The 13819-nt window shown below is 43.8% G+C and overlaps 1 protein-coding gene across 3 annotated transcripts in view; it reads left to right on the forward strand.

The window, feature by feature from the left end:
* PTPRM (protein tyrosine phosphatase receptor type M) overlaps window positions 1-13819 on the forward strand; it is a 655853-nt gene that overhangs the window by 285037 nt on the left and 356997 nt on the right. For all 3 annotated transcript variants that reach the window (XM_068993577.1, XM_068993579.1, XM_068993578.1), the window contains exons 6-7: window positions 3429-3603; window positions 9625-9918. In XM_068993577.1, coding sequence (XP_068849678.1) covers window positions 3429-3603; window positions 9625-9918 — 469 coding nt within the window. The remainder of the gene's footprint in view (window positions 1-3428; window positions 3604-9624; window positions 9919-13819) is intronic.

Here is a 13819-nt window from a genome sequence, read left to right on the forward strand (position 1 = left end):
GAAAGAACCTTCTGATTCCACTCTGCTGGAACACAAATGCTCCTGGAATGGCAGGTAATGAGGCTGGAATGGCAGAGCCCACACTCAGGAATGGGGTTTCCCTGGTAGCTCACATGCTAAAGAGTCTCCCTGCAGTGCAAGAGACCCGGGTTCGATCCCTGGTGGTCGGGAAGATCCCCTGGAGAAGGGAATGGCAACCCACTCCAATGTTCTTGCTTGGAGAATTCCATGGACAGAGGAGCCTGGCTGGCTACAGTCCACCGGGTTGCAAAGAGTTTGATACCACTGAGTGACTAACACTTTTGCTTTACTTCTTTAAAGGCCCTGCTTCCAGAAGTAGCCTCATGCTGAGGTGCTGGAGGTTATGGTTTCAACATATGAATGTGTGTGTTGAGGGGTGCAATTCAACCTCAACAGGGGAAAAAAAAAAGTGAGGGAAGCTATAAAGAGAATTCTCCAAGCAAGAATACTGGACGGAGTTGCCATTTCCTTCTCCGGGGGATCTTCCTGACCCAGGGGTGAAACCCTAGTCTCCTGTCTCCGCATCTCTGGTGTTGGCAGGCAGATTCTTTACCACTGCACCACCTGTGAAGCCCTGTGATTACATGGGATTAAAAAAAAAACGGCCCATTCCTGAGGGTTCCTGTGACTCACTGGAGTTGGGTAGAGCTGTCAGTTTCAAGCTGTTTAAAGGATGAATTAGTGGCATGAAGACCACTGGTATGAAGTAATGCTCCTCCCAACATGTGTATGCATCCAGCATGGAGGTTTCCTTAACCTTGGCTGCCCTTCATGCAGCCTTGAGTACTCGTGAGGATTGCATAAAGGCATCCTTTAGAATTCTTTTCAATAAATGTTCTTTTGAGACAGGCTTATTCCATTAGGTAAATATTACAAGATTACCATAGAAGTATAATCTTTACAAGATTCATGTGGCAAGTAAGGAAAGAAAAAAATATTAATAGATAGCCCTTTGGATGTTGTCCTTGTTTTTAATAAACAAAACAAAGAATTATAGATGTGAAGTCTGCCTTTCTTCAGGGCTCAGTTGTGTGTGTGTGTGTTTTTTAAAAAAACCAAGGTTGGCTTTATTTTCAATTTGAAAAAGACAATTTTATAGAGTAAGTGGTCTAAGGTTACTCCTAATGGTAGAATTCAGGTTTTTTAAAATTTCTGGGGGGGAGAGGATGGGAGACTGAATGTGTGGAATACAAAAAGAAATACTCTCTCCTGTTGAATTCATGAATAATGCTAGACTGACGTTGCTTTGTTTTGTTTAACTTTTCAGTGCCCTTTGTCAGACCAGATTGAAGGGGTTTCATTTTCCAAAAAAAGACACGTAATATATGTAAGGTATATATTTAACGTCATATTCAGATCTGTGACTTTTTAAGCTATCAACAAGGCTGTCTGGATTGCTAGTTCTAAAGATGGTAGGAACTGTAGTTCCCCAGCCCTGATGTTTCCTCTGCTGTGGCAGGAACTGTACTGGCGCAGCACCCTGGTGCCTTTTCTCTGTCCACGTGGAACTGCTGGGCAGGAGGCCGGGAGCACGCATGGTCCAGGCCCTCCTTTGGGAACTCGCTCCCCCCAGCAGCCCTTCCTCCATCCTGGGTGTTTGCCAGCAGCTCCCGACATAGGGAGGCCTTGTGGCTTTCTAGTGCTGCCTGTGGCTGGGCGGGTGAGTCTGTTCCGTTCTGTGCTCAGTTCTAGCAAGCCCATGTTTACTGCACATCAGCTGTATTCTGCATAGTCTGCAGGGCCAGGCTCATTGGTAATAAAGGCAGTGTTTTGACAGCCTGTCCGCCTGTTTTCTTGAGCTCATCCCTCAGCTGGTCCAGAATCTGGGCGGGAACCAGTCATTAGGCCTGCGTCTTAAATTCCCACAACTCCTTGACGGTTGTAGCATCTCTTACAGATGAGGAGGGGGGGCCCCAGAAGGGTAAATCACTCTGAAGTTACATGTGGAGTCCTGGTCAGTCTAATTCCCAAACTCACAAAATATCACAGAGAAAGCTATTAGAAGACTTTGCTTATATCAATCACTGAGCTCTACAGAGGAGTTTTATTATTGGTAGCCTGGCATGCTCACACCTGTAAACACAGACATTTCCATGCAGCCTGTGAGTCCTGGAATGCACAGACGCTTGTCTACCTCCCCAGTTCCTCTGGCTGCCTTGGCATCCTCCAAAGCTTTACGCTCTTTCTAACATCCCAGGCATCCTGTTCTCTCTTTGGCCTGGGATACTTCCTTCTCTCCGACCCTCCCCTTAGCCTGGGAGCTCCTGCTTACCCTTCAGATCTCAGCTCCAAGAGCAGTTCCTCAAACCGGCCGCCATATCTAAAGACAACTCCTTCGTGATTTCTGCCAGCCAGCCGCCTGACGGGCCATCACTGGTGATCACGTGTGCATTTCAAGCCTACACTTCACAGCAACTGACACGCTATGTGCACTGTGGTCACTTTTCTGTTGTCCACTGTGGTGAGCTTAGTGTCTTAATATAGTGACAGCACAAGGGTGGGCCCCAACGTGGTTGCTGGGTGAATAGTCAGACAAAACGCATTTGCCTTAAGGTCTTTGCTGGTTGTTTTCTCCTTAATATGTGCAAATAGCATGGTAAAGAGAGCCGCTTTCCTGATAACTGTACTAAAAATATATAGGACTGAACTCGATAGTCGTTTTTGAGGCTTTAAACTATGGGAAGCATAGAATGAATTTCTAAGTGTGCATAAGTAAGGACTTATTTACTGTCTCGGGCATGGAATAAGACAGCTCTGGTCCAGAGATGGAACCTGGTTTGTGTGGTCCTGGCTGTGGAATGTGGAAAGGAACTTCTCCCCTCGCATTTCAGTGTTAGGTGATATTAGGCACCAACTTCCGCATGCTTTTTGTAGCTCCAGGAAGAAACTTGTAAAGCTGAATCTAGTCCTTCAGACCCTTTCCACAGGAGCTATGCTACTACCTACCTACGTTTTTAATGTAGTTCTTGATAAGCTATTTATTGGTTCATATATAAAATGAGGTCAGTCATAGTGTAGTGTGTGAATTAATTTTTTTCTAGCCAAGTATAATACGATTATGTATTATAAAAAGACTAAGTGTTGATAGTTTGGGACCAAAAATAAAAGGTTTTCCCATGTGCTTCTTTCTCCCCTCCAATTGCACTAGAATAACATAGTGAATATCTTAGAGGGACAAAACCAAAGACATTTCTTCGCACTTAATTTTGCATCTGTCAAATCCTGAAAGTGTTGATCAAGGCAGAATTTTGGTTTCTGGGCAGCTGTTTTCCTGCAACTGCCCACGGGTAATTAACAAGGGACCGGGATCTGGGTGTAAGTAACACTGAACTCTGTGCCTTCAGGAGTATGTTTCCGGAAGACAGCTGATATTGTTTCTTTTTGTCCTCTCCACCCCCACAACACAGGGCATCGATGTCCAGGATGCGCCTCTGAAGGAAATAAAGGTGACCAGTTCCCGGCGATTCATAGCATCATTTAACGTCGTGAACACAACCAAACGAGATGCTGGAAAATACCGCTGCATGATTCGCACCGATGGGGGAGTTGGCATATCCAACTATGCAGAGTTGGTAGTTAAAGGTATATAATGTTATTTTTATACCCCCATATAGTCTATTAAAACAGGCATGTGGGACAGTTATGAGCTCATGATTTGTTGAAAGCTCAGACTCACGCTCCTCTGTTTCTGAACAGTGGTTTGGCGACAAGCTCTATTGATGGATTGCATTTTAAGTACAGATTTTGCACGTGAGCAATATTTTTGAAAAATGTATTTTATTTATGTGGTTCAGTTGCATACAAAGCAGTGAATGTGCTCTTGGCAAGTTTTCTACCAACTCTGTATACAGAGATTACAGCCTATAAATATTTTTTTTTAAGGAATGAAATTTTTTGTACTGATAGAAAATCACTTAAAATGCAAATATTCCCCCAGCCAGGGTGTTTACGATAGCAGGGTGGTTAATAAAATGAGGCAGTGTCAGTATAGAAATGCTCTGTCATATCACACAGACCACATTGATAACAGTGAGTTAGCATTCCTAATGCTGCCGTTAGGGTCTATTACTGTATTTTGTGTGACTGAAGAATTAAGTCATTATAGTCAGGAAGGTGGGAGATGAGTTAAATAAAAGGGGGAGATATAAATTTCCTTTAGCTAGTTTGATGTTTCTTGTGTGTGCACAGACTTCGGAGTTTATAGTACTGAACTGCTAAGGCAGTTTTTGGTCCAAGACAGAATAATTTGGACTTTTAGATATACCATGAGGCATTTTTATACAACCTGTGGCAAGCCATTGATGCTTCTTCCTAGGGGAACAGAATGATGCCTACTTTTAAATTTTTTTCCCCTTGCATTTGTTAAATGGGGAATGTTAAATTGGTTTCTTTTGGAGGGACTATTCCTTTCATCAGCAAATTTCTCTATGCAGGCAGTTCTACAGACTTGGGGTTCAAACCCCAGTGCTAGCTGCATGGGTGTGGTCCTCGATGCTTCTCTTTCCTCAGGTTTAAAATAGACTTTATAATGTGTTTGACCCAGGACTCTCCCAGTGGGTCCAGTGGCTAAGACTCCAAGCTCCCAGGGCAGGGATCCGGTTCGATCCCCAGTTGGGGAACAAGATCCCACATGCCTCAGAACTAAGACCTGGTGCAGCCAATTGGAAAAGGATAATAACGTGACTGATCCTCAAGGGCTATCAGGAAGATCAGATGCAACGAATAGGTGAATGGCACTAAGAATACCTAGTGGGCAGCCCACCCCTGTTCAGTCCATGATGGGAGCGAGGTGGCTGTTACTCTCTCTGCTGTGGTCCACTAGTGGTCCTCCTCTGAGAATGCACAGCTGAATCACCTTTCCAAAAATAATAATACACCAGCCCACTTCTCCATCCCCACTACCACACGTGTATTGAATCAAAGTCTCTGGGGGCAGAGCCTCTGCGATAAACTCTATAGGTGATGCAGATAGGTGCTTCTGTTGTGAAACTAGCCCCATCAGTGTTAGTCATGCCTGGCTTGCGGGAAGCCTGACCCCGGCAGAGTTTAGCTGTAGCTAACATGACTAACTTTCTGTGGAAGGGAACACGGAGCCAGCCGCACACTGCAGTTTAGACTCGAATGATCTAATTTGCCATGCCTGATCCCTGTGAGTGTGGGCTTGTAGCAAAGCTTTAGCCTGTCTGGCTAGTTTTGGAGTTTGGGTTTCATTTGTAAGCAGAGGGAGCTTTGCATAGATGTGTACACTGTCCCCTGCAGAAGGGTCTCTGGGTAGAAAACCCACCCCATTTGCCAGCAAATCCAGAAGACGGGCCGCTGTGCTGGTCCCAAGGCTGAGTTCTTTATTGCCATCAGTGTACCTTCACTCTCGTCTTGGTCCCGTTCTTCGTGGCTGTGCCCTGTCTTCTGATTTCTGATTGCTCCAGTGCTTCACTGTGACCACCTGTGCCGCCAGAGGCATGGTGCTCTGTAATCAGTGTGGCAAAGATTCAGTTGCCTCTAAAAATTGCCTCCATGGGAAAGTTGATTTGTTGAGAGTTATAAGCAAATCATATGGCAAATAGATGGGGATAAAGTGGAAGCAGCGACAGATTTTATTTTCTTGGGCTCCAAAATCACTGTGGATGGTGACTGCAGCCACAGAATTAAAAGACCCTTGCTCCTTGAAAGAAAAACTATGACAAACCTAGACAGCATATTAAAAAACAGAGACATTACTTTGCTGAAAAAGGTCAAAGCTATGGTTTTTCCAGTAGTCATGTATGGATATAAGAGCTGGACCATAAAGAAAGCTGAGTGCTGAAGAATTGATGCTTTTGAACTGTGATGTTGGAGAAGACTCTTGAGAGTCCCTTGGACAGCAAGGAGATCAAACCAATCAATCCTAAAGGAAATCAGTCCTGAATATTCATTGGAAGGACTGATGCTGACGCTCCAATATTTTGGCTACCTGATGCAAAGTGTCGACTCATTGGAAAAGACTCTGATGCTGGGAAGATAGAGGGCAGTAGAAGAGGGCAACAGGAGATAAGATGGTTATATAGTATCACTGACTCAATGGACATGATTTGGAGCAGTCTCCAAGAGACAGTGAAGGACAGGGAAGCCTGGTGTGCTGCAGTTCATGGGATCACAAAAGAATCTGACACAACTGTGAGACTGAACAACAAACACTAACAATAAGCAAGTCAGACATCTCTGGTCTGCCAGAACACACCCAAGCACAGAGGGTGTGTGGGTTCAACTCACATTTCTGCCGTACTTCTTCCTGCCTTAGGATAGCATGGAGAGATGCTGACTCCTTGTGATAAAATGTCCAGGCACCTCTTTTGCATCTCTGCATCCTGCGCGAGTCAGTGACAACTGGCTTACAGTTATAGCACAAATCTAGAATTTGACTTTTCCTCCACTTATAATTTTTATTGCCATATTTTGCATATATTTTATTTTTTGAAATGAGGTAACATGCCAGACTTCTACTAGCTAGGTAAAGAATTGCCTCGACACAGTTACTTTAAAATACATAATGACATGTTTAGGCCGCATGTATAAGATTGAATACATTTTATATGTGTGTATTTAGAGTGCTAATATTTTCTAAGATGACAAAATCTTAAGTTGTTTACGACTTTCTTAAGGTCAGTCTCTGATTTGATGTCCCCAAATGAAGCCCAACTCATTTTAAACTATCATGCTAGTCTTATTTATATCTACCACTATTTTCAGTAATCAAAAACAAGAAAATATTTCATGTAATCTCTGCAATGCATGTATATATGCATATGTATCAGTGTCATATTTAATTATAAAAGACATATATTAAGAATTCACTTATATATATCAATTATATATATGATATGTATCTATATGTATATAAATTCTATTTATATAAATAACTTGATTTAGAATTACTTTTAACATGCCCTTTCACTTGAATTAAATATTTTAAATTGCTTTTTACCACTTAGTAAGATTGAGTGCCTTCCTTCTTTCCCTTTGAGAAAATTTATTCAATATTTAAATATTGACTTATTATTTTAGATTCTTCCAGCAACCCCAAAGTCCTTTTGAATGACTGTCTCAATTATTTCCAGAATCTAGTTGAATCTTTCATTTGACTTAATGTATTTGGTACTGTTCCTAATGGGGAACTAATAGAGAAAATAGTCTTGGGACGAATAAGCATTAAAGTCCCGTCTATTTTAGGAGAATAGTAACAATGTCCTAAATGAATTGTGTGCTCACTAACCTTTGTGGCTTTGCCCCTGAGTCATATTTTGAATGGCACTTCAGGAACCCTTGCTAGCATGTGCAACTACAAAGTAATTAACTGCTTTTTCAGCCTGGCTTCATCAATGCCTTAGGATATAGTAGAAAAGGCCCTTTTCATGTCTTGGTTCAAGGAATCGCCTAATGATATAAATTGATGTTAAATCATTATGAGTTGCGTCAAAGCTATCTCAAGAAATGAAGAGCTGGCACAGAGTTGTAGTTCATAAACGATAGGAACAATAATTTAATAAATTTGCACTAAATTTGCAGCCCCCTAAATAAAACTCATCTTTTGTCTTATGTAGACTAAGTCTCATGAGATTTCCCCGACTATTTTATTTTTTGACATGATCCCTTACATTTATTGAGGAGGACATGGCAACCTACTCCAGTGTTCTTGCCTGGAGAATCCACTTGGACGGGAGAGCCTGGCAGGCTGCAGTCCATAGGGTCGCAGAGAGTCGGACACGACTGAGTGGCTAAGCATGGACATTTATTTATTTTATTTGGCTGTGCCAGGTCTTAGTTGTGATGTGTGGGATCTTTAGCTGCAGCCTGTGGAATCTAGTTCCCTGACTAGGGGTCAAACTCAGACCCTCTGCATTGGGAGCATGTAACCTTAACTCCTGGAGCATTAAGAAAATCTCTTCCCAGCTATTTTAAAAGTCAGTATGATTTATCACACCTTGCATATGTTAAAGAAGAAAAAAGATGCCCCAGCTTTACAGAAGGAGGCTGTGTTGTTCATTTCTTATTGGTCTAGGAACCAACTTGGTATCATCTCAGGGGCTACTCTCAGATGAGACCAGCAGTCCTGACGTCCTGACCAGCAGGGCACACGGCAGGGATCAACTGGCTATGTATGCCATGAAGTGGACAGGTGCCTATGCCAGTGACAGAACTGCTGTTCAGTCACTGAGTCATGTCCAACTCTTTGCGACCCCAAGGACTGCAGCACACCAGGTTTCCTGTCCTTCACCATCTCCCGGAGCTTGCTCAAACTCATGTCCATTAAGTCAGTGATGCTATCCAACCGTCTCGCCCTCCATTGCCTTCTTCTCCTCCTGTCCTCAGTCTTTCCCAGCATCAGGGTCTTTTACAGTGAGTCAGCTCTTTGCATCAGGTGGCCAAAGCATTGAAGCTTCAGCTTCAGTCCTTTCAATGAATATTCAGCTTGATTTCCCTTTAAGATTGACTGGTTTCATCTCCTTGCTGTCCAAGGGACTCTCAAGTCTTCTCTAGCACCACAATTCAAATAGCAGGCTTTATTTTCCATACATTTGTGTGAACTAGATGAGGAGTTGAAAACAAAAACACACCAAAAGGCACAAACCACCTGCAGAAACATGCTTAAAAAATCACTAGAGCTTAACGTTTTTCTCTGATGGAGATTCATTAAATAGAAATATATTATTTCATACAATTACCTTCCTCCCCAGTGTCATGTATGGTGTCACTCACAGTGACATTGGCACATGGAATGTCTTTATTTGGTGCCTAGAGAGCCATTCAAGTGGCACTTGATATACTGGGAATGTTGTTGAAAACAAGATTACGTGTTTCTCCCATCTCAAAGGTCCAGAGAAAGTCAGTCTTGGATTTTAAACAGGGAGGGGGACTTTCTTGAGTTGTAAAGAGTGTTTGCTGTTGATTGCTTTGAGGTTTATCAAGCTGGGCATGTGTTTTGTTTTAGAGCTTTTCTTTCTCTCTGTGGCTTTAATAATACTCATTATTGGAAGTTCCCTTAACAGTGGCTATGCTGGACTTTATTACCCCAAGTGCTTACTGCTCTGGGAGCAGAAGGAATCCATTGGGATGGCTTTTTTGGGTAAATGTGGCATCCTGAAAATGCATTTATGATGAGATAAAGTGTAATTTCATCTGTTTTTCAAGTGATGATATTCTTGGAATATAAATATAAGAAGATTGAACTTAATGATATAAGTAATACCTTGGGTGATGTCAGAGACACTGTTGACAGTGGTGAGCCTTCTAGAGCTTAATTACTACCACTTGAGAGAGTTTTTACAAGTTACTTTTATCAAAATAAAATCCTTTGATACCTATTTACGTATTCGAGAAAAAATGTATTGCATCCTGAAACAAACTAGGGTTGTACCTACCTGAACAGGCTTAGGCTTTAAAGATGGCTTATTTCACAGGTTTGAACACTCTGCAGACCTCTCTCAAGGTGCTTTTTCTTATTAACCTGAGCAAAACCGTTCTCATCCGTTCATCGCTAAACTGTCAGCATCTCTCCAATTTTAGTGATTGATGTCCGTTGAGGTCTTTCCAAGTGTCTGAAGGATGGCCCTCTGGTTTGCCTTTCAGAGCCCCCTGTCCCCATCGCACCCCCTCAGCTGGCCTCCGTGGGGGCCACCTACCTGTGGATACAACTCAACGCGAACTCCATCAATGGGGACGGGCCCATTGTGGCCCGGGAGGTGGAATACTGCACGGCCAGTGGGAGCTGGAGCGACCGGCAGCCGGTGGACTCCACGAGCTACAAAATCGGGCATCTGGACCCCGACACGGAGTATGAGATCAGTGTGCTCCTCACCCGGCCCGGGGAGGGTGGCACCGGCTCCCCTGGGCCCGCCCTCAGGACCAGGACCAAGTGTGCTGGTGAGTCTGGGGATCCCGGGGCCGCTTGTCCGTTTCTGATGGGGTCTGACCTGCAGCCTCCGTGCAGGTGGCTCACGCTTTCCTCAGCTCTGCTGGGACCCTGTCTGGGCACAGGAGGTCCCTTCACCCATGGGCAGCCACCTGTGGATTCAGACCTCAAGGCTTGGTCTTACTCAGGACGTCTCCACCCCTATTTTCCCTGTTGTTCATTTACACCTTCCTAGGAGTATCACCTAGTTCTTATGCAAATCATCCCAAAGTCGACACAAACTGTCCACTTTAATGATGTCCGCTCATCGGTCAGCACCTCCTATCCAGTCTCTTCCGTGTATGCTCCCTGTTGATGTGCTTGTAGCCTGGTGGTGAGGGTGAGGGTGCTTTGGAAGAACAGATTCCAGCTTAGCCATGTGTTTTTACGGACGAATATTGAATGGAGGGGCTGCTTGCCAATGACACAGGGCCCATTTGTAAGATAAGCCAGGGTGATTTTCAGGCTGCACGCAGGCTTTAAATTCTCAGATGATAAAGTTCTAATTGACTGTGTGGAACCAGCCCTGTGGGGTTGATGGAGAGAGAAATTCAGAGTCTTATAAAAATCAAACCCCGAAGGAAGCTCCCATCAGAGGTTCGAGTGCTGTTTCTGTCTGGCTGCTCTCGGGTCGAAATAACAGAGAGAAGTAACAGGTTGGGACACTGAAGTGTTCTTTCATCATTTGAATGAAGATTCTTACACTGAATTGCTGCCTGAGCTGATGAGACTCCAGAAGTTTTTATGGAGACAATTGATTCTTCAGGTAGCATTATTTAAGAGGACATTTATCGATAGGTTTCATTTTTTCTTAAGTTTTAAAAGTACTCAGAGCAACAATCTAACCCTGTCTGATAGGAGAAATGATTAAGCCTTGACAATGGTAACTACTTCGTTCTTTCTTCGTAATTTTGAGTATGTGATTTCCAAAAGCCGAAAACTAATGGAAAAAATTTGTTTTTGTAAAAATACTTTGTTGGAAAAGAAAACAGGACCCTTATTCTTCTTGGGGTGTTGCTACTGGGCCTGTCTTGTCCACCCAAGTCTGTTTCCTGGGTCCCCCGCTCCCATGGTCATATCACGCTCCGTGCAGAGTCTGGCATAAGACCTGTGGTGGTCCATAGAGAACAGAGTTGGATAACAGCTTCTGTGCCTTGCTTTCCTAAACCATGTCATCTCCTCTCTGTTTAACGAATACAATTTCCCTTCTTTCTTTGAAATCGTTTATCATCTTTCACAATGCAAGCAATAGCTTGTAACACTGTTTACATCATTTTACAATTTAGGAATTGCTTTCAAATCTGTTACTTATTTTATAACTGCCTTGGGAAGTCTCTGGAGTCAAGACTAGGACCCCCTTCCTTGTTGTTCTTTAGTCACTAAGTCATGTCCAACTCTTTGAGACCCTATGGACTGTAGCCTGGCAGGCTCCTCTGTTGGTGGGATTTCCCAGGAAAGAATACTGGAGTGGGTTGCCATTCCCTTCTCCAGGGAACCCATATCTCCTGCATTAGGCAGGCATTGGCAGGCAGATTCTTTACTGCTGCACAAGGGAAGCTGACCCCCTTCCTAGAGATTAAGAAATGGAAGCCCTTGTGGTCTGCTTTCCTCCACACCTGCTCCTTGAGCAATAAGTTTGTGTTTTCTGACTTCAGCGTTATTTGGAGAAATCCTACTTGGGGGCCACGGCGCTAGTCAGTCTTCCTTTCTCTTCAGAAGAAGGTTAGGATCCCATTCACTGACAGCCCCTCCCACCTCATGTTTTTAGTTCTGGTCTTTTCTCCTGATTCTGTGTCTGTATATTTCAGGTATTGACATGATTATTACCTACATTTCCCCTAAACCCTAAGGTGTGTGTCTCTCTTTTCAAGAAGCCTTTTTGTTACTGTGGCATAATGTGTAAATGTAGAGCCTTTCATAATAGATTGGCAGCCCTTCTTAAGACATTAAAACCAGTTCTGAATGGATATTTGCATGTCAGCCCTGTGCCTTAAAGTTTTAACCTCTCTTGAGCAAGAAAGTCCGATGAGAAGGCAAGCTTTTTCCTCTTACCATTTGCAGCCCACCATGTTCACTGTTGCAGGCGTGTCCTGTACGGGCATTGAGCATTTTTTGAAAAAGCTGTGGTTGAGCAAGTCAGTCTTAGAAATATGTTAGGTGAGAGGCTCAAAGCTAGAAATAAGAGGGGAAGATGCTGGGTGGGTGAGCAAAGGGATGTTGAATGAGCCTTCTACTGTCAAGGAAATACAGCTTCATCCTGACCTGAGGCTTTTGAGAAAATCTGCAGGAAAGCTTGCCTACTGCTCTGGTGAGCTGTGTGGAATGGTGGTGCACAGGACAGAGTGAAAAGAAGAAGACTCTGGACGGAGAGGTGTGCTAGTGGTCCCCTCCTCTTCCTCAGGTGGTTCACCAGCATTTAAGGCTCAGAAAGAACAAGTCATGGACCTCATAACCTGAGAGAGATGCTGAGCATTCTGCAAAGCAGGTGGAAGATGGAAAATGGGCTTGACTGGGCATAAACAGTGGATGAATCTAAGAGGGTGACAGGAAGTCGGAATAACTGAACATTCGTCCCAGGTGGTTTGAAAAGCCAAGACTATGTGTCCAGAATTAGAGAAATAAAATTTAGCAGCAGTACATAAAAAAAAAAGAGATTGAGGATTAGGTGTAAATGCCTATGAATATACAGTATGGTCCATATTGAATTAGTCATTCCGTAGTGCAATTGCCTTGCCCTCACCTCCCCCCAAGTGAAAGGTGGTGCTGGAGCAGACTCTTGAGAGTCCCTTGGACAACAAGGAGATTGAACCAGTCAATCCTAAGGGAAATCAACCCTGGAGAGTCACTGGAAGGACTGATGCTGAACCTGAAGCTCCATTACTTTGGCCACCTGTTGTGAAGATCCTGATGCTGGGAAAGATTGAAGGCAAAAGGAGAAGAGGGTGGCAGAGGATGAAATGGTTAGATAGCATTACCAACTCATTGGACATGAGTGTGAGCAAACTCGGGGAGATAATGAAGGACCAGGAAGCCTGGTTTGCTGCAGTCCATGGGGTCGCACAGAATCAGACACAACTTAGTGGCTGCACAACAAGACAAGCCCTGCCCCCCCAAAAAAGTCCCTAATGTAAGTGTGGGTTGCATTAAGAAAACAAATGCCTATGTTGTAGGAGGTCAGCTATTATTATCACTCATTTTAAAAGAGAGAACACACAGAACAGGCTGAGTTCAAGGGAATGTACCCTGGATAGGAAATGCTCTGAACTTCGCTCAACCGTTGAGGATTGGTAGATGAATTGAGACAGATGATGGAGAAGAGCAGGGTGTCTGCACATTTGACAAGAGCTAAGTCCTGACCAGGTGTTTCCAGTGGCGAGTGGGTTCAGGCAGAAGCCAGTGTTGCAGAAGGAGATTCTATATTCATGAGAGGATTGAGCTGGCTGAACCTGGAGGCCTCTTCCACGTGAGGATTCTGTGGTCTCTTTTTAATGAAATGATCCAGTGTGTTCTTCTAGCTTGAAAACCTCTGAGTTTACTTTTTTATTTCATCCTTGATGAAATTCTCCGTAATCATGTTTATTAAGCAGTGCTCTGCTGGCCAATGGAGGTCTCCGATGACCTTTGCAAAAGCCTGAGCAGAGGTAGGGAAACACTGAGTTTTAGGGTAGCAGTTTTTGTGCTAAGATATCACTTTCATGAAATGCTTGTGGTTTCTAGAGCCGGAGTCAGCAGTTGAGAATTCAGGCTCTGAGACCAGGCTGCTAGGATTTGAGTCCTGGCTCTGCCTAGAGCTAGACACGTGACCTTGGGAAGAACTCACACCTTCTCTGAGTTTCTATCACCTTATCTATGAAACAGGGGTGATACTAACAG

This window comes from Capricornis sumatraensis, chromosome 21, assembly GCF_032405125.1.
Source record: "Capricornis sumatraensis isolate serow.1 chromosome 21, serow.2, whole genome shotgun sequence".
In the NCBI taxonomy this organism is placed as follows: domain Eukaryota; kingdom Metazoa; phylum Chordata; class Mammalia; order Artiodactyla; family Bovidae; genus Capricornis; species Capricornis sumatraensis.